We start from the raw sequence: 26,674 nt of genomic DNA, 5'->3' as shown, positions 1-26,674 counted from the left end.
TTCTAGTGGGCCCAGGGAGGAATATATATGTTAAGAGTCCAGTGAGCAATACTTCAGTAGAAATTTCAGCATTTGGGCCATCTTATTGAGTGTTTCTGACCATAGGATCTCACCCAGTAGTTCCTTCAGCTTTTTGAAATCAGCCTTCTTAAAGTGAATAACTGTGAATAATTGTATGAGTGTACAACTTAGCTACTTGTGTACGCAGATTGAACATTTGTTGAATGTAATATGTGAAGATTGCTACATTCTCAAATTAGAGTAAATGTTTGTATCTGCCCTTTAAGGTGAAGAACAACATGCTACACTTGAGGCCACTGTTTCAGATGTGGGCAGACCTGGATTCCTCACTGACAGAAATTGGTAGGGGAGTGCAAACCCTAGATTTGAAGAGGCAACTCTCTCCGCATGAGGGGGCTTCACAGATAATTTGCTTGTATAAAAAACTATTTTTAGGTCTCTGCAGCTTGTACAGTTGTTGTATTTCCCAAGTGAAACCATTATCACTAGCTCATATTTGGGCATTTAACTGGGAATATGGTGCTTCAAGATATTTTGTCGGGATTCACAGAATGCTGTGAAAGGAAGTCTGCAGGCTTGAGTTTGCTAGTTGATGCAACAGGCTGATGCAATACTTTCTATAGAGTTACTGGGTCAGAATGACTAAGCAGTAATGTGCTGTCATCGGTTTAAAAGGAAAACATGTCCAGAGGTCATGGTGGTGGTGTAGAGGAGTGTAGTCAGAGAGAAAGAGTCTTCATATTTGCTTTAAGGTGCAGCCAGGTACTCTGTCTGACTGTATGCACTGCTTCTGTAGATATTAGTATATATTTAGCTCACAATAAATAATACTGCATTGAAGAACCTGGGACTCTGAGCATTCTGCTAAAGCACCGTGAAGAATTCGCGACAATTTGAAGGCATTTGTTAACATGTGAATACAAGAAACCAGTTTTGTCGGTTGATCTCTATGCCCGAAGCAGAGGCACCAACTTGCGCCCAAGATGTGACATCATGAGCGCACAACATCGCAGTGTCAGGAGAGATATGACAAGAGACTGCTAGATGGACCCGAGCCCTATTTATTTATTTCATAACATTTACACATCACTTGGCTGTAAATAAATAAAAAGTTCAAAGTGGGTAGGTATCATGGACTGGCTGAGATGGGAGGCAGCAGCTGGGAAACCCCCAGAGGGAGAAGGTTCAGAGCCAGGGCACTGGTGGTGGGATGAGTGGTCAGTGGGAGAACAGGGAGCTGACTGGGAGGAGGAGGTGTTGGAAGCTGAAGAGGTAACAGGGTTTCGTGAGTGGGAAGAAGCTGGAGCAGAGAGCAGTTCAGACAGGAGAGGAAGGGGGCCAGGAGACAGAGATGATGAGGCCTGCCTCATCCGGGGAGTCTCCCCCTCCTGCTGCGACCAGCTCCCTTCACCCTGGTCAGCCAGAACACGGAGAGAAATGAAGACGGCAAAGTCATGAGATGCAAGGTGATGGAGCTGTAGGCTGCTGGGGGAGGAGCCTTAGAGGGCAGTGGGAAGGTGGAGACCTTCAGTCCTCATAAGCTGGCAGGAGCTGGAGGCAGGAGTAGGTCAGCAATAAAAACACCACCAGTGCCGGGGAAGTTAACTCTTTATTCAAAGAAAGCAAAATAGGGCAGGCCTAGTGATCACAGCATCTCCCACCCAGTTTTTCCATACCCACCCAAATTTTGAAAACAGGATTTCTACACAGAAAGTTTTTAATGTTTTTAATCAAATTCCTGATGTAAATTTTAAAAACCAGTGGAATTTATCATTGCTCTTTTCACATGGAAAGACTTAATCTATTTTTTACCTGTAGACTTGCTATTTCTGCGGCCCTCAGTTAAAACAGTGATTTCTCCCATTCAGTTTTCCCATAATACCCCCCGCCCCCAATTTTTAAAATAGAATTTCTCCACAGAGTAAGTTTTGCATCTGAAAGTGAATGAAATTTATTTTTATTGGCTAATATATTCCATATCTTTCTAACAGACTTAACTGTTTCAAGAGTTGTTTGAACTTTCAAATATCTTGATCCTAATGCTGCCCAACCTCCCAAAGGTGCTTTGTATTTATGTAAAATCATCCCAAGACCCAAAGACATTTCCTAAACAGGGAGTTTCTCTTTTGGAAATATGATCTGGATATAGATGCATAGAATATAGAATATAGGATATATAATATAGATAAATCTGGGGACAATGTTCTTAATCAGATTCCTGATGCAAATTTTAAAAAACCAGTGGAATTTATCATTGGACTTAACTGTCAGGGGTCCCTTTACCTTTTCACATGGAAAGACTTACCGTATTTTTCGCCCTATAGGACGCACTTTTTCCCCTCCAAAAATGAAGGGGAAATGTGTGTGCGTCCTATGGGGCGAATGCAGGCTTTCGCTGAAGCCTGGAGAGCGAGAGGGGTCGGTGCCCACTGACCCCTCTCACTCTCCAGGCTTCAGGAAGCTCTGCACAACCCTCGGGAGACCGGCTCCGAGGGTTGCGCAGAGCTGCCTGCAGTCCCGGGATCAGCGCACTTCTCCCCATCGCCAGCCCCACAAGCTTGGGGGACAGCGGGGAGGCAGAGCGCACCTTCCCGCTGTTCCCCGACCTAGTTCTTCCAGCCCCGCACCTGGGGGGGAAATAAATTTTTTTCCCTTTATTTCCCCCCCAAAAAACTAGGTGCGTCCTATGGGCCGGAGCGTCCTATGGAGCGCAAAATACGGTAATCTATTTTTTTACCTGTAGACTTGCTATTTCTGCGGCCCTCAGTTAAAATCTGAGCCTCTTCATCAGAGTGAGGAGAAGCACCTGCATTTGACTACTCCCTTTTGACCATCCATCACTTAAATCTTTGTTTTTAAAAGTGCCCTTCACTTAGAACCACATGATGACACAATAAAATACACAAGGAATGAAGTGGCTTGACACAAAATATATAGATTTCAATGTTAGTAGGTAATTTTTTTTCTGAACAGAATCAAGTAAATTTCAAAGTTTAATTCCTAGGCTGAACTAAAGCACTACAATTAACACAAAATCATATTTACTACAAACATTAAGCAGAACATAAGTGTGCAACACTTAAGTTTTGTGACACAGCATAGGCCAATCCTACTGGAAGTCTACTGAACCAAAATGTCCATGGTTAATAAGGGTGTTTAAAAAGCGGTTTGCGTTGCACACACAGGGAGGATAAGCAACCCATGAACTTTGCGTCTTATGAACGTGGCAGAGCACAGAGTTGGTGGGGCATGGGAGGTGTTGTGAACCCAACAGCAGGGGTCAAATCCAGGTCATCTTCAGATGTTCCAGGAGGTAGCTGGAATGTGAATCTTTGCAGGAGGCTTGTAAAGAAGAGGAAGAGCTCCATTTTGGCAAGATTCTCACCTAAACATGCTCTCCGACCTGTAAGGAAGCGCAAGCAGGATTGAAACTGGGTTCCTTGCTTACTTAACAACATTTTCTTGGTTTATTTATAATGGAATGCATCAAACTGCTTACTGTTTGAAATTTCATAATGATACCATTCTAAAATGCAACAAGAATGAACACTAATCTTGAAGAAATGCATGTTCTCCAAGTGTCCCAATTCTCCAGTGCCAGTCCCACAATGCATGCTCTGCTGCTGAGCTTGGGGAAAAGTATGAGTCAGCACTTGCCCCTCCATAGTGGCTGCTGGAGGAGAGGATGTGGCTGTCGAGAACTAGCATGATGATGCAGTGGCTCTGAGGGGGAGGCAGAGGGCAGAGCAGTCCTGGGTGGGAGGAAGGGGGAGCAGAACGGAGCACAAGGAGTCTGGATTTATAAAAAAATGCTTGGGGCAGCCACGTCTAATCTTGCCTCTTTCTAAAATGTGTTTATCGGTGTGTGTTTTTCCTTTTGTAAATCTACCCAAAGAATAAAATCAGATTGGGGCTAAGAGGTTTTCTCAGAACAGTGGAGGGTGCAAGTCGTGAGTCCTGTTGGTTTAGAAATGGCAGCACTCGACTTTTTCTGACGGGGGACAGGGGACCACAAATGGTCTTTCGAGGAGGGTGAGTTGGATGAGTATGAAAAATGTCCTGATTTTCATCTGCGGAATGTTGGCAAGTATGCAAAAGATGAACTCCCAGCAAGAAGCATTCTACAGGGCTGAAAACCAAGGGGAGCGGATGTTTTTCAGCCCACGGTCTGAGAGTTTCTTGTACCCTAATCCTCCAAACAGCCTGTATCCATTCTCCACCACAGCAAGCAGCTGGCATTATCATAGATCAATGGCACAGTGCAGCCAGGCAAAAGCCCACAAGGGGAACACAGAGCAGGTCCACTGAAAGCCAAGGCCTGGGGGAAGTTCTGAGGGTGGTTAGAGAGCCTTGAAGAGTCCCATTTGGCCACTGGCCCAGAAGTTGCCCTACTGAAAATGAATGATGTTGCGTATCTTATTGCAGTTCTAAATGACAGATATAAGTACTCCAAAGTTTGTCACTGGGTCCTCCATCCAAGTTTTATTTTATGTTAATATACTTAGGATGGCCTGTTCATTAAGCTCACATTGGATATGTATAAATAGACAGAAATTGAGTTACCTGCAGAGAAAGGCATGAATGCATCTCTCTTTATGAACTTTCCTTCAGAGTCAAGAAAGTGCTCTGGATAAAATTGGTATGGTTTTTCCCACTGAGATTCATCATGCAGCACGGAGGTCAGTAGTGGCATGATGTGAGTCCCCTGCGAAGGAAAAGCAAGAGTTATTTAAAAAATGCATATGGCCCGTCAAGCAAATCATTATGGTATAGTCCTCAGTGTCTTTTTTTTTTTTAAGCAAGAAATGATCCGTAATATAATCCAGAGATTATATACCATTGTTGTTGTTGTTTAGTCGTTTAGTCGTGTCCGACTCTTCGTGACCCCATGGACCAGAGTACGCCAGGCACTCCTGTCTTCCACTGCCTCCCGCAGTTTGGTCAGACTCATGTTTGTAGCTTCGAGAACACTGTTCAACCATCTCGTCCTCTGTCGTCCCCTTCTCCTTGTGCCCTCAATCTTTCCCAACATCAGGGTCTTTTCCAGGGAGTCTTCTCTTCTCATGAGGTGGCCAAAGTACTGGAGCCTCAGCTTCACGATCTGTCATTCCTGTGAGCACTCAGGGCTAATTTCCTTAAGAATGGATGCATTTGATCTTCTTGCAGTCCATGGGACTCTCAAGAGTCTCCTCCAGCACCATAATTCAAAAGCATCAATTCTTCGGCGATGAGCCTTCTTTATGGTCCAGCTCTCACTTCCATACATCACTACTGGGAAAACCATGGCTTTAACTTTACGGACCTTTGTTGGCAGGATGATGTCTCTGCTTTTTAAGATGCTGTCTAGGTTTGCCATCGCCTTTCTCCCAAGGAGCAGGTGTCTTTTAATTTCACGGCTGCTGTCACCATCTGCAGTGATCATGGAGCCCAAGAAAGAAAAATCTTTCACTGCCTCCATTTCTTCCCCTTCTATTTGCCAGGAGGTGTTGGGACCAGTGGCCATGATCTTCGTTTTTTTGATGTTGAGCTTCAGACCATATTTTGCGCTCTCTTCTTTCACCCTCATTAAAAGGTTCTTTAATTCCTCCTCACTTTCTGCCATCAAGGTTGTGTCATCTGCATATCTGAGGTTGTTGATATTTCTTCCGGCAATCTTAATTCCGGCTTGGGATTCATCCAGCCCAGCCTTTCGCATGATGAATTCTGCATATAAGTTAAATAAGCAGGGGGACAATATACAGCCTTGCCGTACTCCTTTCCCAATTTTGAACCAATCAGTTGTTCCATATCCAGTTCTAACTGTAGCTTCTTGTCCCACATAGAGATTTCTCAGGAGACAGATGAGGTGATCAGGCACTCCCATTTCTTTAAGAACTTGCCATAGTTTGCTGTGGTCAACACAGTCAAAGGCTTTTGCATAGTCAATGAAGCAGAAGTAGATGTCTTTCTGGAACTCTCTAGCTTTCTCCATAATCCAACGCATGTTTGCAATTTGGTCTCTGGTTCCTCTGCCCCTTCGAAATCCAGCTTGCAGTTCTGGGAGTTCTCGGTCCACATACTGCTTAAGCCTGCCTTGTAGAATTTCAAGCATAACCTTGCTAGCGTTTGAAATGAGTGCAATTGTGCGGTAGTTGGAGCATTCTTTGGCACTGCCCTTCTTTGTGATTGGGATGTAGATTGATCTTCTCCAATCCTCTGGCCACTGCTGAGTTTTCCAAATATACCATTAGCTCCTTAAACTGTCATCATTGGGCTGAGAGAATGGTGGACTGAGCCCCTTGCCCAACGTTTCTGGGATGACTCAATAAAGACCTGTGTGCAGCAAAGAAGGCAGAAGCAAGTATGCCCAGACTAGGGAACTGGGGCTCCAACAGGGGCCCCAAGGGGGGCAATGGCCCCCTACTTTACAAGAAGGTCAGTGGGGCCTGCTCCTAGGGTTAGCCTAAAGTGTAATGTCCTAATTAATGGAGAAATTGATCGCAGTCAGCTGAGCAAAGAATGCAGTTTATCAAAAGCCAAACTATTCTTCATAGCCTAAAGTGTAATGTCCTAATTAAAGAAGAAATGATTGCAGTCAGCTGAGCAAAGAATGCAGTTTAATCAAAGTGATTACCTTTGGAATGAAGTAGCCTTTGAGGGTAACATCCACAGTGGTTGCATGTGGCAGATTTGTGGGGACAATGTCAGAAAATCTCTGGAGCTCATGGATCACTGCATCTACATATGGCATTTTCGTTCGGTGCTCAATCCTTGGTTGAGAAGATCCAACAACCTTCGTAATTTCTTCTTGGACCTTATCTGGGGGCAGTGGAGTGCGATTTTTGTTGTTAAAATAAACTCATTGGTGTTTTTTTTTGTCCCCACCCCCCAAATGCCAAACTCAAAAGCATATGTTTGCCATCAACTCATATCTTCAGATTTCCTGGTGTAACTGACAGCTAATTATTCAATGGGACTGGCTGATCTATGAGCACAATCTAACAACATAATGCAAAGTTGTGGAAGATGCTATTCACCTGAGAATTTTAGTGAAAATACACAATTTGCTTATAGTTATGTAGGAAGCGAAAGTCAGGAACATGCATGCTTGACTACACCCAACATTGGGGGGGGGCTGACATGTGTGATGTCACACAGTGAAACTAGGCCCAACAAGGCCCACCCGGTTGTGGAATATTGAGGAGGGCCACCCCCCTCATTGAATATTGTGGGGCTCAGCCCCCCAGCTTCCCAGGCCCCCAGATACAGTGGTACCTCGGGTTACAGACGCTTCAGGTTACAGACTCCGCTAGCCCAGAAATAGTACCTCAGGTTAAGAACTTTGCTTCAGGATGAGAACAGAAATCGTGCTCCGGCGGCGTGGTGGCAGCAGGAGGCCCCATTAGCTAAAGTGGTGCTTCAGGTTAAGAGCAGTTTCAGGTTAAGAACGGACCTCCGGAACGAATTAAGTACGTAAGCAGAGGTACCACTGTAGTTATGTATAACTAGAATCAAGATATGCTAGCTAGAGTAATGGGAGCCAACCCAATGAAAAGCACTCACTCTGAATTTCAGGATATTTCATCATTAGTAACAGTCCCCAGCGCAGTGTTGTAGAAGTGGTCTCCATGCCAGCAGCAAATAAGTTACCCACAACGGCTTTTAGGTTTTCATTGTGGAAATATCCATTTGGCTTGTCCTTCTCCTGTGGTGTAAAAAGAAAGAACTGGCAATAACAAGGTGAATGAGGAAATTCCATTTGCAGATATCAAAGTAGCTAGCCAAGGGTTGGGAGGGCACTCACTGGAACGGAAAGAGCAGAGAAGCGGTCTAGGAAAGTAGAATATTCATACACCGCAAGCACACTCAAATCTCTTTTATCCATGAAAGCATGTCACAGGGTCCCTCGGCCGTCAGGTAGCCTCTGTTTAGAGGTGAAGAGAACGGCGAGATTGAGACGCTGGCACTACGGGACACCATTTTCTACCCTCCGAAAGCGCAGCCCCAGGCTTGCACGTTGCAGCGATTGATTCTCAAACAGTAAGAAACCCGAATTTAATTGGCAATATCTATCAGGATATGTTAATTTGGAACGATTTGGAAGCAGCGGGGTGCTAAGAAGGAGGTCAGCCTCGTCTGGAATCTTATTTATATGCAAAGATTACCCACAGAGCGGATGAAACAGTGAGTTACCTCAAACGGAATTTTTTAACTTAAAAGAGACATTTATTTAATTTAAGAAGGTGGATTTAAGCGGGGAAGGGATAAAACCCTGAACAAGAACTTTTTATTTGCCTTTTTGGTGGACCTCTGGGACTGCAGGTAAAGGAAACTTCTAAGAATTTTTTTTTTTACTTTCGATTTTAATGAACTGCGTTGTCAGTTGTTTGGAAGCCTTCTCTAGTTATTATTGATTCTTTTTAAAATTTCTCTTTGTGCCAAAGCAGCCTTATGTGGAAGTGAGAAGCCAAACTAGACTGAGCTGTTTTTTTTATTAAGTTTGGTTAATTTTTATGTGGAAACAAGGAGTGGGGAGAAGAAGTTATTCAACCACCCGTCCCTTCTGTTTCTTTGAGGACGTGGGAAGGATAGTGAGCATTTTTATAGATGCAATCTAACCAGTGGCGTAGCGTGGGTTGTCAGCACCCGGGGCAAGGCAAGTAATTTGCGCCCCCTAACCCATGGATTTGCGCCCCCTAACCTGTGGATTTGCGCCCCCTAACCCATGGATTTGCCCTAACCCCAGATGTTGCGCCCGGTGTGGCCGGCCCCCCCTGCACCCCCCATGCTACGCCACTGGGTTGGCCAGTTGGTGTTAAAAAAGATAGAACTTTTTTTATGTATGCTACAACAGCAGCAAGAATACTCATTGCAAAGTATTGGAAGACGCAAGATTTACCCACTCTGGAAGAATGGCAGATGAAGTTGATTGACTGCATGGGATTGGCAGAAATGACTGGCAGAATCCGCAACCAGGGAGAAGAGTCGGCAGAAGAAGATTGGAAGAAATTTAAGGACTATTTACAGAAATACTGCAATATTAAGGAATGTTGAATGATGTTGGATTGAAATTACGTTAAGCGGTTTCTAGCTGTAATGGTATAAAAGGTTATGAAAAAATGGTTTTTTAAAGTAAAAGTTTAAGTTTCAAGAACTTGGATAGAAAATAAGGTGTTATTTAGCGGTAATGCTATGAGATAAGGATTTGCTGAACAAATAATTTGAACTAGAAAACAAGAAGGGGAGGTATGAGGAGGTCAGGGAAATATGTTATTGAAAAATAAGTTGTGAATTTTATGTGTTTTTAATATATATTTTTTCTATTTTTTGCATTTTTCTCTTTGTATAAAATTGAAAACTTTAATAAATATCTTATTTTTAAAAAAGGAATTTATTAAATTTATTATTTGTGGAGCCCCCGCGGGCCGAGGCAGCCAAAGCCCCCTCCCCTTGGGCGCCCGACGGAGGAAGGAACCACGGCCCGCCGGGCGGCCAGCGGCCTCTCTCCCGGTGCTGGGGGCGCACGGCGGCGGCGGCAGCGGCAGCGGCGGCTTCTCCTCCTCCTCCTCCTCCTCCTCCTCCTCCTCCTCGGGACTCGCTTCTCCGGAGGCTGCCCCAAGGTGAGCCCGAGCCTTTCTCCCTGCTCCGCGTCTGGCTGCCTTGCTCTGCCGCGGGGGCGACAGGGTGTGTGTGTGTTGTGCGTTGCGTTCTGCCTCCCGGGGCGGGAGGGAGCATCCCGGAGCCGCCTCCCCCTCCTCCTCCTGCGCGGGGCATGTGCCAGAGGAGGCTCCCCGGGAAATGGCCCTGGGCGCTGGGGGGTCTGGGCGGCATCCGCGGCGGCGGCGCTGAGCGAGGCGAGGAGGAGAAGCTGCCGGCGGGCGAGGGATGCGCAGGCTGAGCGAGGGGCGTTCCCCTTCCCTCTGGACTCGCGCCCCCCCCAGAAGTTGCGCCCGGTGCGGCCGGCACCCCTGGCACCCCCCACGCTACGCCACTGAATCTAACGTCTCAAGAAGTATTTGGTGTCTCAAATTCTTTTTTGAGACACCAAATACTTCTTGAGACGTTAGATTGCATCTATAAAAATAGCTTTTTTTCGTTCCTTCCCCTCTCTGACGATTTCTGTTGGACCTCCACTCTTATTTTTGTTTTTGTTTTGATGTGGGCTTAGCTGCTTTGGTGAAGAAAATTGACTGGGACTTCTCCCCCCCTTTATTTTTTATTTCTTTTTTTTTGTTCTGTCTCTTCTCTACTATCTGTGTTATAATTTTTGTCTTGCCCTTCCTTATCATTCTTTGAGTTGGTTTGGTGTATGATTTTTTGTTTGGTTTCTCCTTTTAATCTCCCCTTTTGGATTTTTATACCTAGATTTGCCTCTTTTAGTTTTCCTTTTCCTCTCTTTTTCTTTATTTTTATTTTTTATTAGAATATTAGAATATTTCTTCTCAGATATCTTACATTTTAATTTTTAATTTGTTTTTCTGTTTCCTTCTTTGTATTCTGAATCGGTTTTATAATTCAACTTTTCTTTTCTATTGCTTATTTTACTTCCTTCTTAATATGTTATTATCTATTGTTCTGCTTCACCCCCTTCTCCAGTATGATGGATCATAACTAATTTGATTGGATTAGCCAATCAAGTGGCAAGAAAATTTAATCTCCCAATTTTTGAATGTTATAAAACTTGATCGGGGATTAGCCAAGCAAGTGGAATTTTTTTTTATTTATTTTTTTTAATCATATTTATTAAAATTTCCAATAATAACAGAATAAAGAAGATAGAAAAGATAAAGAAAAAAAAGAAAGAAAAGAGACCAATTTTAAACCCTTATTTTCATAACCTTCTTTCTGGGACTCCCTCCTTCCCCTCCCGACTGTATTCCCCTTTCCCTACGTTGGTTCCACAAGTTCTCATTCCCAATTTAACCTAATATGTTATGCCTGATAGCCAATTTAAATTACAATCTTAACATCACTCCTCACCTTTAACAAAATAGAACAAAGATTTTTTTCCCCAAAATCTACCCCGTTTCCTTCCACGAATTCCCCCTTTTCTTTTTTTTCCCCAAAACTTGTTAAATCAAAATACCAAAGTTATATATAAAAAAAAAATTTAAAAGATAGAAAATAGAAGAAGGTTCCAGAAGTTGATTACATAGCCTTTGGATTCTAGAATTCCCCCTCCCTTCCCCGGTTTAGATTCCCTATGTCCATCAGTCTGTATGTTGTCGGCCTGGAGGTCTCAAGTCCACAGCCAAACTTTCTCAATTCATCTTGCCGGTTTTCTTTAAATTTACTTGTTTTGATAATGTTTAATTTCAAAAGTCCAGTCTAATCGAGGCCTTTAATTTCCCTTGATCATTGTTACTCCTCCCATTGTTCTTGCCGTGGCGTAGTTGGTCCTTTACTCTTTTGTTTCTTACTTTCTCAGGTTTCTGTCTTGTTCAGCTGCAAAACCATTCTTATTCTGAAATCTAGTATCTCTACAGAGGTTTGTTATTCAGGAGCTTACTTAAATAGAAAGATTCTATTGTGTTGTCACCTCTGTAGACAAAACAAATATTTCAGTTTTGCTACTTTCCCAGGAGCTAAGACCAGTAGTACACATCCCAGAGTAGTTTTCCATATACGCCGCTTGTAATGTCCCAAAGCCCCTCTAGAGGGATTGCAATAACTTTGTGTCCTCTCATCCAAAAGTCAAATTGTTGTTTCTTTTTCCACCCGACATTTTATATCCATATTTATATCCAATTGTATCAAAATTAACCAGCAAAATACTTGTAGCAAAGTCCTCTTTATATTCTCAAGATTTGACAGCTACTTTGACAGCTGTCAAACTCTCCATCTCTCTCCGCCAGGTTCTCTGAATCGCCCCGGTTCCCGGGGGGGGGGGTTGCCTTTTCCCTCTCACCCTCAACTCTCCTCCAGCACAATTCTTGTAGTAATTCCATCGTGGAATTTGGTATTTTTAGTCAGCAATAAACTTCTGAATTGATCTTGGTTTCTCAGTCCTTGTTTTAGCATGTTTACAATCAGGGAGGGGACTGACTTCCTTTTTAGATCCCCCCCGCTCGTGCCGAATCCGAAAAAAAAAAATTCCTTTTTTTTTTCCTCCTTTTGTACCCGGTTACCCAATTACTCACGGGTTTTTGTTAAATGTCCGAATTTCAAATGGAAGAAGCCAGCGCTCTCCGACGAATGGCATGCGGCTGCACTCGGCAGGGGAAGCGATAGACTCAAAGTACCACGCCACTCCCAGGCACCCGATCCGTAGCCTTTAAAAAGGCTCCTTCACGAGTCGGGAGGGCGCTGACGGTACCAGCCGAGTCCCCATGTCCACGGGCCCCGTGCCCGTGGTTTTTAAGGGTCCCCGCGTCGCCGGCGCGGTAGGACCCAGCCCCTGCCGAGCCGACTCCCTCCGGAGCTCGGAGGGAGTTCGCCATTCGGCGATGGCGCCAACCCGGAAGTCCAAGAAGAATTTTTTTTTAAAAACTTTGGATGTTATAATTTTAATTGGAAATTACTAAGACAAGAGAATGTCCCACACGCAGAAAAAAGGGAGTGAAAGTGCGACACCTGGGTCAAAGAAGGGGATCCAAACAGGAGATGGAACTGAAAGGAGACATATTAAAGATGTTCGCAGAGATAAAGAGAGATATTAAACAGACTTCCGGGTTGGCGCCATCGCCAAATGGCGGACTCCCTCCGAGCTCCGGAGGGAGCCTGCTCGGCAGGGGCTGGGTCCTACCGCACCAGCGATGCGGGGACCCTTAAAAACCACGGCCACGGAGGCCGTGGACATGGAGACTCGGCTGGCACCGCTAGCGCCCTCCCGACTCATGAAGGAGCCTTTTTAAAGGCTACGGATCGGGTGCCGGGGAGAAGCGTGGTGCTTTGAGTCCTCTGCTATCCCTGCCGAGCGCAGCCACATGCCATCCGGCGGAGAGCGCTGACTTCTTCTATTGAAAATTCGGACTTCTTAACAACAACCCGTGAGTAATTTGGAAACCGGGTTCAAAAGGAGAAAAAAAATTTTTTTTTTTCGGATTGGACACGAGCGGGGGGGGGATCCAAAAAGGAAGTCAGTCCCCCTCCCTACTGTAAACCTTCCAAAACAAGGACGGGGAAACCAAGGTCCAAAAAGATTTGTATTGCTGATAAAAACTAAGAATTCCACGATGGGGAACTACAAGAACTGTGCTGGAGGAAGAATTGAGGGAGAAGGGAAACGTGACCCCCCCCCCTGGGAACCGGGGTGATTGAAGAGAGAGCCTGGTGAAAAGAGTCGGAGAGTTTGACAGCTGTCAAAGTAGCTGTCAAAGTCGGAAAGCAGAGAGGATTTTATTATGAGAACTTTGCTGGTTAAATTTGTTACAATTTGCTATAACCCGTTAAAACTTGGATACAAAATGGCGAAAACATGGATAACAATCGGACTTTTGGACTAGAGAAAACAAAGTTACAACAATCCCCCTAGAGGAGTTTTGGGACATTACAAAGATGGTCGTAAGTGGAAAAATACCATTGGAATTTTACAGGACTGGTTATCTTCTGGGAAAGCTGCAAAACGGAAATAATATTTTGTCTACAGGGTGTTCAGCTAAAGGAGACAATAGAATTTTCTATTGAAGAAAGGAAGGGACTGAACGCAAGTTTTTGTTCCTGAATAACAATAATCCCTGCAGAGTTACTAAACTTCTGAATTAGAACGTTTCAGCAGCGGAACAAGAGGAAATTGGACTACAACTTGGAAAGAACAATGGGGGGAGTTTTATTAAAGATTTGAAGTTAAATGTTTTAAAAAATAACTATAAAAAGAAAAAGCCAGCAAGGAGTTGGGGGAAATAGGTGATTTATGGATTTTAAGAATTCCAGGCAGATAACATGGTTTGGTGGTCAGGGGGAAATTAAACCGGGGACAGGGGGGGGAGAACTAAAATCCAAAGGCTTGTCAACTTTTTTTTCTGAACTGGCTCTTTTTCACCTACTATACTTTTTATTTCTTATTTCTTATATTTCTATTGTGTGGGGTGTCCTTATCTTTAAAAAAAGGGAAATTGTGGAATGAAAATGGGGTGGGCCCTGGGGAGAGAACTTTTGTCTTTTATTAAGGGTATTGATGAGGAGTGTATAAATTTTAAATTCGAATAACGGTCTAAACAAATTAAGTTTTAATTAGAACTGAGAGCTTGTGGAGCCAACAATATGAAAGGGGAATATGGTAGGGGTGGGGGAAGGGGGGAGTCCCAGAAAGTGGATGTATGAAAATAAGGCTTTGAATGTACTTTAATCTTTACTTTCTGTATTTTTGAAAATCTTAATAAATATCATTTAAAAAAAAAAAAAGAGAGATATTAAACAAAGTGAGAAAAACTTAGAGACAAGGTTGGAGCAGATGGATAAAAAAATTGATTTGACAGTTAATGAATTGAAAGGACAAATGAGGGATGTAACAAAGAGAACACAAAGTTTGGAGGAGGGAATGAATGAAAAGAACAAAATTGGAGATGAGAGAGGTAAAGAGGGAAGAGGAAAGGATGAGAGCTGAAGTTTCAGAAATTAATAAAACACAAGAAGGAATATGGGACGCAATTGCTATGAATGACTTGAGGCAAAGAGAGGCGAATTTGAGATTGAGGTTGGTACCTGAGGTACAAGGGGAGAATATAAGGGAGAAACTGGCATCAGAAATTGCTCAGTGGTTAGGCATGGAAGTAGAAGATGTTAGGAAAACCATTCAAAATGCATTTCGAATTAAGACAAGATCTGGTAAAGCAAAGAAGTTTCCAGGTGACTGTTTAATTATTTTTAAAGACAGAGAAATGAAGAATTTGATATTACAGAAAAATAGAGAAAAAAGATTGAGTATTGATGGGAATTTTATAATCATCTTTAAGGACATTCCACTTCGATTATTGAAAAAACGGGACCCTTACAAACCACCGACACAGACCTTGAGGAGAAATCAAATTGAATTTAAATGGGAATTCCCAGAAGGGATTTCCTTTTTTCACAAAGGGAAGAAATTTAAACTCACAAATCCAGATGAAACACAGAAGTTTCTGAGAAGATACAAGGAACTGGGAAGGGGAGAGGAAGCAGTCGAAGCTGGAGCGGGAGCAGGGGGCCCGGCGCGACCGGAAAGAGGGGAGAAGGACCACAAAGAAGAACAAGGAGAAAGGGAAGAAGAAGAAGAGGAAGAGGAAGAAGAAAAAGAAGAAGAAGAGGAAAAGGAAGAAGAAGAAGAAGAAGAAGAAGAAGAAGAAGAAGAAGAAGAAGAACAGGCTTAAGACTTTAATTTATTTGGTTTATAAAAAGAACACAAGATGGCGTTGAAATTATGGACTTGGAATATTAATGGGATGAACGATAAGAAAAAACACAATAAAATTGAATATTATTTGAAGAAGAAGAATTTGGACATCATTTGTTTGCAAGAGACTCATGTGGCGAGAAGACACAAAAAAAGTATTAATTAATAAAAAACTAGGAAATGAATTTATTTCATCAGACAGAAGCAAGAAGAGAGGGGTGGTGTTGTATATAAAAAATAAATTAGAAGCTCAGCAGATTTTCAAAGATGAGGAAGGTAGGGTTATTGCAGTTCAAGTCAAATGGCAAGGCGAAAAATTTATGATAGTCAGGGTCTATGCACCTAATGGAAATAAAACCGATTTCTACAAAGATTTGGAGGAAAAGTTATTTGAATTTATGGATCAGAAAATCATAATAATGGAAGATATGAATGGAGTGGTGTCAATGGAAATGGATAGATTAAGAGCAAGTGGGAATGTTAAGGAAGGGAAATTACGCAAGACTTTCTTTTCTATGATTGAGAACTGTAATTTGATAGATATTTGGAGATTAAGACACCCATTAGAAAAGCAATTTACTTACCACTCAGAAGCAAATCAGTCAATGTCAAGAATCGATCAGGTTTGGATTTCTAGTGAATTAACACCATGAATTTTAAAAATTGAAATACAACCAAAGGTACTTTCGGATCACAATGCAATAAAGTGTGTTATTAAAGGAATAGAAGAAAAATCCTTTCGATGGAGAATAAATGAGAGTCTTTTAGATGATCAGAAAATAATAGAAAAGGCACGTAAGAACTTAACAGACTACTTTGTGAATAACTGTAATAAGGGTACGAAAACTAGTATAGTATGGGATGCCAGCAAAGCTGTGGTGCAAGGTTTTTTTATTCAGCAGAATACGATAAAAAGAAAATTAGAGAAAAAGGGAGAAAAGAAATTTTAAAACAAATAATGGAAAATGAGAAGAATTTAATTAAAAAAGCAAATGATTTGAAAATAAAGCAAAATATTAAAATATTACAAACTCAATTTGCAATGATAATAAATAAAGAAGTAGAATGGAATATCAAAAGAATGAGACAGAAATTTTTTGCAAATAAGTCTTGAAAATGGCTGGCATGGCAAATTAAGAAAAGAAAGGAACAGAATACAATTAATAAAATTGTTGTAGATGGAAAAGAAATAGATAATCCGAAGGAAATTAGGAAAGGATTTGTGGACTTTTACAGACATTTATATAAAAGAACTGAGAAAAGTGACATTAAAAAAATAGAAGAATTCCTGAGGAAAAAGGAGGTGCAGAAAATCCTGACTGATAAAAAAGACAGTCTGAACAACCCAATTGATGTAGAGGAAATTAAAGAAGCTATAAAAGAATTGAAAAGTGGGAAGACACCAGGACCGGATGGATTTACTGCAAGATACTATAAAGAAATGAAACATACCCTACTTGTACCAATGAAAGAAGTTATGAATAATATATTAAAGAAGGGAGAATTACCAGAAACATGGAAAGAAGCATACATTACATTTATTCCGAAGCAGGACTCAGATTTAACGCAAGTAAAGAATTATTGGCCAATTTCGTTGTTGAATAAAGATTATAAATTATTTGCAAGTATATTAGCGAACAGGATGAAAAAAATATTGAAAGAAATTATACCTAAAGATCAGGCAGGTTTTCTTCCTGGCAGACAGATGAAAGATAACATAAGAAATATAGTCAATATAACTGAATATCTGACAGCCAGGAATGAAAAACAAGCAATGTTAATTTTTGTGGATGCTGAAAAGGCCTTTGATAATATATCTTGGGAATTTATGTTAAAAAAATTGGAATCTATGGACATGGGTCAATTCTTCCTAAATGGATTAAAAGCTATATATACTGAGCAAAATAACAGAAAACATTGCAATTACTAAAGGTACAAGACAAGGGTGTCCTCTTTCACCATTATTATTCATATTGGTACTGGAAGTTCTTTTAAGATCTATAAGGAGAAATGAGTTAATAAAGGGTGTTACAGTTGGTCGAAATGAATATAAGGTAAAAGCCTTTGCTGATGACTTGGTATTAACAATTGAAAATCCATCAATAACTATTAAGGAAGTAATAGAGGAGATAGAACAGTTCGGTCAAGTGGCAGGTTTTAAATTAAACAAAAGGAAAACTAAGATGATTGCTAAAAATATGGAAGAGGAATTGGTTGAAACGTTGCAGCAACAGATAGGTATAGAAGTGGTAAAGAAAGTTAAATATTTAGGAATTTGGTTAACTCCCAAAAATATTGATCTGTATCAAAATAATTATACACCAATGTGGAATAGTGTCAAAAGAGCTCTAGAGGTATGGGGAAGGTTGAAATTATCATTTTGGGGAAGGATTTCAGCGATAAAGATGAATGTGCTACCAAAGATGTTTTTCTTGTTTCAGACAATTCCAATAATAAAAGGGGCAGCAATATTTAAAGAGTGGCAGAAGATAATTTCAAGATATATCTGGCAGGGCAAAAAGCCGAGAATACAATTTAAGTTACTAACAGATGCTAAGGAAAGAGGAGGCTTTGCCCTGCCGGACTTGAAATTATATTATGAAGCATTGTGCCTCTGTTGGTTGAAGGAATGGATGAAATTGGAAAATACAGAATTGCTGGACTTAGAAGGTTATGATAATAGATTTGGATGGCATACATAAGAAAAAAGTCCATAAAGGATTTGGAAACCACATATTTTGAAGATCTCTTATAGAAATTTGGGATAGGTATAAAAGCCTTCTGGAACCAAAAATACCACATTGGTTGTCTCCATTAGAAGTGATGTGTGTAAAAAAGGTCAATATGAGTGGGAAGTGGATAACATATGGGAAACTAATAATTAGAGAAGGAGGGAAATGGAAATTGAAACCATATGAGGAGGTGAAAGAGTATGTTAACGATTGGTTACATTATTACCAGGTGAATGAAATATTTAAACAGGATGTTAAAGAAAAAGGTTTCTCTGGAAAAGAATCGAAGTTTCAACAAGAAATGTTGAATAATGATTTTAAAATTTTGTCTAAAATGTATGAATTACTGCTTGAATGGCACTTGAAAGATGAGGAGGTAAAATCAGTTATGATTCATTGGGCAAAAGATTTTGGATATAACATACAGTTAAGTGATTGGATAAAACTGTGGAAAGAAGGTTTGAGATTTACCACATGTAATGCATTAAAAGAAAATATGATGAAGATGGTGTATAAATGGTATATCACACCAGTTAAGTTAGCAAAAATGTATAAAGTGAGTAATAAATGTTGGAAATGTAAAGAAAAAGAAGGATCATTTTACCATATGTGGTGGGAATGTAAAAAAGTGAAATGCTTTTGGGAGATGATATATAACGAGTTGAAAAAATGATGAAATATACTTTTATAAAGAAGCCAGAAGCATTTATTTTGGGTATTGTTGGAAATGATATAAATAGAAAAGACTGTAAGCTTTTTTTATATGCGGTAACAGCAGCAAGAATATTACTGGCCCAAAAATGGAAACAAGAAGAACTACCAACGTTAGAAGAATGGAGGATGAAACTAATGGACTACACAGAATTAGACAAGCTAACAGGAAGGATCTGAAACCGGCGGGCCAGAGGTTCACCGAAGACTGGACTAAATTTATGGAGTATTTGAAAAAATATTTGTGATGATCAAATTACGTTTGTAGGTTTACAAGAAGTTCTGTGAGGAGTAATTTAAGAAATATTGTAAAAATGGAAAGGGGGAGATGATTTGTTAAGAAAGGTAAAGGCAATATTAAGTCAAGAATTGCAGGAGAAGTGATTAGGACGGAGGTGTTGAAGGAAGTCCAAATAAGAATATGTATGTAAGAATTTGTGTGGTATGTCTTTAAACAATTTTGTACATTAAAATTAATAAAAATATTTTAAAAGAAAGAAAGAAAGCATGTCACAGGCTGAAGAAAGGAGCATGGTGCAAAAGAAATACTGGGGGGGGGGGGAGCATGACGTGTTGGACTAGTCATGGAATCATGGAATCATAGAGTTGGAAGGACCTGAGGATCATCTATTCCAAACATCTGCAGTGTAGGACTGCAGCTGTCCCTTACAGGGATCAAATCTGCAACCTTGGCGTACGCAGCAACGTGTTCCAACCAACTGAGCTACCGTATCTCAAAGGTTGTTTTTTTTCTTTTTCTCTTGAGAGGAGTGGGAGTCCCACTGGAAAACAGCCCTGCAAGCAATCAGGTCACAGACTCCAGATATTAGCCAAAGCTTTATAGAGCAAAAATAAAATAAAATGTGCAGAGTACAGTGGTACCTCGGGTTACATACACTTCAGGTTACATATGCTTCAGGTTACAGACTCCGCTAACCCAGAAATAGTGCTTCAGGTTAAGAACTTTGCTTCAGGATGAGAACAGAAATCGTGCAGTGGCGGCGCAGCAGCAGCAGCAGGAGGCCCCATTAGCTAAAGTGGTGCTTTAGGTTAAGAACAGTTTCAGGTTAAGAACGGACCTCCGGAACGAATTAAGTACTTAACCTGAGGTACCACTGTATATTAGACACCAGCTCACATGGAAATGTATTTTTAAAACGTGAAAATTTCAACATTTGAAAGTATAAAAAAAATTATTGGTGGGCTTAAAAGACTCCATTACCTCTTGCTGTCTCAGAAGAAATGAATCAATCAAGCTCCTTTGGTCATTTTTATCCAGATCTCTGAGGTGTTGTATGAAGGTGGCATTTATGAAGGCATGCATCTCATCTCTGTTCTGAAGGATAGTCTTACGGGCTCCCAAAAGCGAACCAAGAGCAGGAAATACGTTATAAAGCTGTAAGGATAAAATACAACGAAGAGTAAAGCCCAGTGCTTAATTCTCAGGTGATACTCCAAATATCTCATCTTCCACAGAGGAATAAACAATGACACAGAACAAAAATGTACTTGGGTTGGAGCAACGTTGAATAAATATCCCTTAGAGGCCAAGGCTGGAGGCCATTTTCTTACGTGCTGTTGTAGTTATGGAGCTCCCTTGTACTTCTGTATTAGCAGTTTGCTGAGATGTGGACAAGCCCCTAGACAGAGGTCAACCAGAAGTGGCCAGGGGCAGCAAAATTCCCCCCTGGCACTGTCCCCCCACAGGCCCATGGTGTCACCCACAGTGCTGCCACAAAACAGGGCACTGTGGCAGCAGCCATGGTGGCATGGGCAAAACTGAGACATGGCTGGCAGTGGTGCAACAGCAGGGACAGGGAAGCTGTTGGATCTGCCACCTGAGGCAAATTGCTTCACCTCGGCTCATGTCAGCATCTGTCTTGGGCTGGCGGTGGGGCATTTTTAGCTCTACCCCAACGTTGCTTGTATTATCCCTGTGCATTAGCCAGGGTCAAAGGTTCCCCACACCCGACTTAGACTTTCAAAAAAGCTTGCACAACAAAGACTCCTGGTTAAGAAAAGCAGGCGTTGGAATAAGGAGGAGAGGTCCTCTAGTGGGTCAGGAAGTGGGGCATAGGAATAGACAGGCATTCTCCCAATAGAAGGATGTAGAAGTGGAGTCCCCAAAAGATAGATATGGGGTCGTGTATATTAAAAAAAAACCACCTTTATTTTTAAAAAAGATGAAATTACAAAAGAAATAAAATATTTCAACTATATATAATTTCATAAGATCATGCATACAATATACAAAACGTCAGTTATGTTTGAGTTATCTAACTATTATATTTTAAGCAGAATATCCAATTATATGAATGAAAATAATAATTGGTGTGAATATTGTCTTAAATTTTATATTTGCTTTTTAAAAATAAATTTATTTGGGGTCCTTCTTTCAATATCTCTTTTAAAACTTTTAAGTTGTGTTAACAATGCTGCATCCCATGTGTTTTATACATATATACATTTATACATATATTTAGCTTTGACTAGTCTTGCTGTAGTGGTTATAACAGTTGCAATGTCCAAAATCTCCCTTGCTTGCTATGCCTTTCCAAATCAAATGTATTTGGGTATTAAAATCATATTGGTACCAAGAATTTAATATAGAACCAAAAGCTTTTAATCTTACAACAAGTCCAAAATATATGTGTAAAATAGCTGCTCCTATATTTTTGAATTTCCAACAATTGTCTCTTTGAAAATTATAACCACTTCCATTCATCTTTAGTAACTGGAGAATTAATGTCTCTTTGTCACTTCTGCTCAAAACTGAAGGATGATTGATCTAAACCGAATAATTATTTGTATTATTTGGCCAATATACCTTTACTTTGAAAGGTGAGTATTAATTTCTCTGCTTTCCTTAATACCTGAAGATTGCAATTCCTTTCTACTAATACTTTTCCTTCCAAATATGCAATACCTCTCCCCTCCTAAAAGCTGCACAAAGACAACTGAGTGAGGACCTTTGGAAGGAAATGCTGTCCTGGGATCTTACGCAACTCATATTTCTCAAGATGTGTTTTGTAGTGAAGCCCGAACAATATGGAATTGCACCCACATTGAGTATTCTGTGAATACAACCAACTATTTCTTTTCCATTTGAGAAAGCTTAGATTACCATGACAGAGGGGCTTCCAAAAAGCCGGACATTTTCATTGACCAACTTCAGAAGTTTTCTAAATGTGGAGTCTTCGTATTCAAATCGCTTGTTTAGTAGGATGGACACTATGATATTGGCAACAGCGGCATTCATAATTGTGGTGGTTTCAAATGGTTGTCCTATACATAAATATTAAGCAATGCTCAGATAAAATACCAAGTAGAATTGCTCTTCTCTGCCTTAGGTTCCCAGTGTCAGCCTACCGATATATAGAGCACATTTATCTTAGAAACTGATCCTACGTTCTGGTGTACTTGAAGATATCTGAGTTAAGAAACGCTAAAAAGAGTCATGGGCAGTATATACCTAAGCAGAGGTCTTCATCCTTTTTGAGTCCATGACTCCCTTGACCAGCTACATTCTTTCTGTGGTTTTCCTGGGGGGCAAATGCACTCCAAGCCTCAGGAGCCAGTTACCGCTATGTCACCCCTTGCCTGCAGAGCCAGTAGCCTCTCACCCTTTTTCAAACACCCTCCCTCATGAAGTGTTCCCTCAGCCACCTCTCCTTTCCCCTCTCCTTGGGAGCTTGAAGCCAGGGCTGCTGCAAAAAACAGCTGTGCAAGCCTTTGGGAGGCAGAGATGCGAGAGGGGATCGTAGGAGGGAGGACAGGAAAGAGGGACAGAGGCCAGCATTACCTCACACTGACCTGAACACTGCAGATTGGTAACTTCTTCACAGGGAATCCTGGTTACTATAGTTCTGAGAGTTAGCAATATGTATATAACACAATATTGTGGGCATCTAATGTAGTGTTGTTTTGCCCTGGAGGAGTAGAGGGAAACACTAACCCACCTTGGTAAGATTCAAATGTCTTAATCAGGACACTGCATTCTTCCACAATTCTGTCCTCTATGGACCTTTTCCCCATGCCATAGTCCCGTAATGTGCTTAGTGAGAACCGCCGCATCACTTTCCAGTTTTCACCATGTGAAAAAAGAACACCTGAAGAGCAGAGATCAAGTTTCAAGTTATCATGGCCACAATAATATGTTTTGGCTTATCTCACCCTTCTTCTGTGGAACTGAGGATGCCTCTCAGTTGGTCCCTCTTCCGGTCTCTGATAAGACACACATTCTCCAGAACTTCAGCAATATTCCTATGGGTTGTACCCTCAAAACACAATTGCACAGGGGGTTCTCTAGTTTACGGCCCTTCAGTTGTAACGGTACATTATTTTATGACCAGATTCTCCTATTCCCTCAACCCTACTCTTTTGCTGGCAGTGACAAAGACATTTGGCATTATCCATCCAATGGCTGCAGCTACACTGGTCGAGTGGCAGGCTGTCCTCCAAGCTATAATTGAAACTAACAATCAGTTCTATGAACCTTTTGGCACAGATTCTATATTGCTATGATAACTAAATTTCACAAACAGCACAAGCTATTATACAGAAGGAAAGGCCTCACCAAAGCCCCTTGTAAACTCCTCAAACATTGGGATGGTGGGTCTCTCTGCAAATGCGTCCGCCTGATTCACCAGAGCCTCCTTGACTGTCTCATACCCTGTCAGCACCACCATTTTCTGGAATCCCATTTGGATGCGGAAGATGGGGCCATGTTCTTTTGACAACTGGAGTTCAATGACCAAAAGAGAGAAACATCAAATAAATCCCCCTAAACATACATAGATACTCTCTCAGATCTGAAATAAAAACTGATTTAATTTACATGATTGCATGGTATAATTCATCAACTTAAAATGTCTAAGCATTGTCTATCACATGGGTGCCTTTAGCAAGAGGAGTAACTTCAAATTATTAAGAAGAAAGTGCAGTAAGACAGCAAATTCTGCAGCTCTTCTATTTTATTTGGAGATGTTTTTGTTGTTTAGTCGATTAGTCATGTCCGACTCTTCGTGACCCCATGGACCAGAGCACGCCAGGCACTCCTGTCTTCCACTGCCTCCCGCAGTTTGGTCAAACTCATGCTGGTAGCTTCGAGAACACTGTCCCACCATCTCATCCTCTGCCGTCCTTTTCTCCTTGTGCCCTCCATCTTTCCCAACATCAAGGTCTTTTCCAGGGAGTCTTCTCTTCTCATGAGGTGGCCAAAGTTGGAGCCTCAACTTCATGGATCACTGCCTTGCAGTGGCAAAGGGGCTTGAATAACTGTGAGCTGTACCGTGCAGGGCCACCCAAGATGGACAGGTTATAGTGGAGAGTTTTGACCAAACGTGATCCACCTGGAGCAGGAACCGGCAAGCCACCCCAGTATCCCTGCCAGGAAAACTCCATGGACAAAGACAACAGGCATATTTGGAGATAATTGTGAGCAAATAAAGTTGAAAACTGATGTGAATTTTCCTTCCTTAACAAATTGAAAGTTAGAATCATAGAATTGTAGAACTGGAAGGGACCACAAGAATCATCTAGTCCAACCCCCTGAAATGTAAGAATCTTTCTGCCCAACGTGGGATCGAACCCACGACCCTGTGATTAAGAGTCCCCTGCTTGATCAACTGAGCTATCAGTTCTGGCTGCTCAGAATTAGGCTCCTAAGTTTCACCCGAGGAACGCCAGTGCTTTCCAATATTGCCTTTAGCTAAAATTACCCTGGAGACCTAGATTTAATCTAATAAATTTTTTTACACCTGCCTAAAGAATCCTGGGAACTGTGGGTGTTGCGAAGAGATGAACATTTTCAATAAGAACATAATTTCAGACATGGGCACACTTAAAAGCCCACATTCAGCAATATAATTGCTTTGTTTTGTTTCACGTAAGATAATTGTGAAAACTTGAGTGGATTCTAAAATGATGTATTTAGAAGTGCTGGCTTCACACTGAAAAGTTCGACAATTTTGCAGCTAATTTTTGCGGATAAGGCTGGTTAAGGTGAAGGTAAAGGGATCCCTGACTGTTAAGTCCAGTTATGGACGACTCTGGGGTTGCGGTGCTCATCGTGCTTTCAGGCCGAGGGAGCTGGTGTTTGTCTGCAGACAGTTTTCCGGGTCATATGGCCAGCATGACTAAGCCGCTTCTGGCGAACCAGAGCAGCACATGGAAATGCCGTTTACCTTCCCGCCGGAACAGTACCTATTTATCTACTTGCACTTTAATGTGCTTTCGAACTGCTAGGTTGGCAGGAGCAGGGACCGAGCAACGGGAGCTCACCCTGTTGCAGGGATGTGAACTGCTGATCTTCCTATCAGCAAGCCCTAGGCTCTGTGGTTTAGACCACAGCGTCACCCATATCCCAGGCTGGTTGTGACATTCCTATTCCCCTCCTCCAGTCACCCAGTCCCTCCACTGCACAGATCAGCTATCAGCCTAAACCATAGCAGCAGTCACACACAAAAAGGAAGAAAAAAAAGAATAAGCCATACTTGACATAGTTTTATCATTTTTGCATATCTGCATATATGAGATGGAACACTGACATCTACCTGGCCTAAAAAGATCCACAGAATCTTTGCCTTGCTGCAGAAAGAACAGAAAACGTTACCTTTAACATTGTTCTGTAAGGTCTCTTCAGATCCATCATATGGAGATTCCCAACAAGTGGTAAAGGTGTAGGACCTGGTGGGAGATTTTTGGAGCTCCTATTCCAGAAACTGCCCCATTTCCAAATGAATATAATTGTAAGGATGAGCAGGAACAATGTTGGAATCTGTTCAGTCCAATCCATTTCTTTTCAGCGAGCAAATTTCTGAAGCGATTACTGTGAAAGTCACAACATAGTTTGATCAAGGACAATGTCCGCTGGCTGAAATGAGCAGCAAATACTAGGAACTGTCTCTAGTGAATCATTTCATTCAATGAATTGCCTTCCACTCTCCCCCCCCCCCGACTTTATTGCAATCTAAGCTTCATGATTTAGCTTTCCCTTTATACTTACTTGAGCAGGGGTGTTTTCTTCCGGAAAAGAAAACATCGTTCAGCCGGTTCAACCTCTTTTGAATTCTCGGGAAGTCCAATGTTCAGTTTTCGAACAACATTATAGAATCACAGAACTAGAGAGTTGGAAAGGACCCAAACAACCGTTAAGAAATCCTCTTGTGTAATTATTGAACTAGTGAGATATTTTTGAAATAGTTTCCGAACCTCTTGAACTTCTTCTTTACCAATATTCTGCTATTCAGCATTTGTTTGTAACTAGTTTAGTTAATTAATATACTGGTGGCAGTAAAATAGGGAGATGTTCCCTGGGAAATACTGCACAAATATTTTGTGTGTGTGTGTGTGCAATTTTCTCTACTATGTAGCGCGGCCCTCTTCTGTCAAGTCATCTCTGGAACTATTTGCTTCATAAACAAACTTGTGTTATATACTTTCTCTTGGCTTATGCAACATTGTGGTTTAGCTGCTGCTGCTGTATTTCATTTACAGTTGCTCTTGACTCATAAGGTCCCAGAACAGATTACATCCATTTTAAGCACCTGGTGGCAGGAGGCTCAGGTGTTGATAGGTGGCTACTACAGTATTAGAGCAGGTACTGGCTTATTTTGTGTCTTAGGACTTATCTGTGTGAGATAACCAGCCTCATACAACCAGCATGCTAATGCATGAATGGGTTAAAGCCATAGAGTAAGCTGTCCTGCCAGGTTTATTTAGGACACTTCCCCTCACCTTGGAAGATATCGAAGCCTGTTGTTGTACCTCAGTCTGCCTGAGAAGCTCAGTATGTAAAAGAAGTCGGAGCTGGTTGCTCACAAGCCATTCTTGAGTTCCTATACCAATAATTTAAAAACGTTCACCACTTTTTTTTTAAAAAAAATATTTTTTATTAACTGGCCAATCAAATCAAATTAAA

At 41.4% G+C, this 26,674-nt stretch overlaps 1 protein-coding gene across 2 annotated transcripts; it reads right to left on the bottom strand.

Moving 5' to 3' along the window:
- Positions 1-1,611: 1,611 nt before the first annotated feature.
- On the bottom strand, positions 1,612-25,850 carry LOC308473514 (cytochrome P450 2K1-like). Of its 2 annotated transcripts, XM_080999203.1 has the most exons (11): positions 25,760-25,850; positions 25,367-25,582; positions 23,330-23,492; positions 22,713-22,862; positions 21,878-22,038; positions 19,976-20,149; positions 7,564-7,705; positions 6,635-6,819; positions 4,585-4,726; positions 2,741-3,424; positions 1,612-2,321 (listed from the first exon to the last, which is right to left on the bottom strand). In XM_080999203.1, the coding sequence occupies exons 2-10, from the start codon at positions 25,547-25,549 to the stop codon at positions 3,237-3,239; spliced, it is 1,488 nt and encodes a 495-aa protein (XP_080855329.1). In that variant the 5' UTR covers positions 25,550-25,582; positions 25,760-25,850; the 3' UTR covers positions 1,612-2,321; positions 2,741-3,236. The 2 variants fall into 2 exon arrangements, with proteins under 2 accessions (XP_080855329.1, XP_080855328.1); XM_080999202.1 differs by lacking the exon at positions 25,760-25,850 and having other exon boundaries at positions 25,367-25,685.
- Positions 25,851-26,674: the final 824 nt, after the last annotated feature.

Source organism: Podarcis pityusensis (genome assembly GCF_964106645.2).
Source record: "Podarcis pityusensis genome assembly, chromosome: 3".
Taxonomy (NCBI): Eukaryota; Metazoa; Chordata; class Lepidosauria; order Squamata; family Lacertidae; genus Podarcis; species Podarcis pityusensis.
The sequence above is the reverse complement of the archived record's forward strand: the minus strand, read 5'-3'. Positions and strand labels throughout refer to the sequence as shown.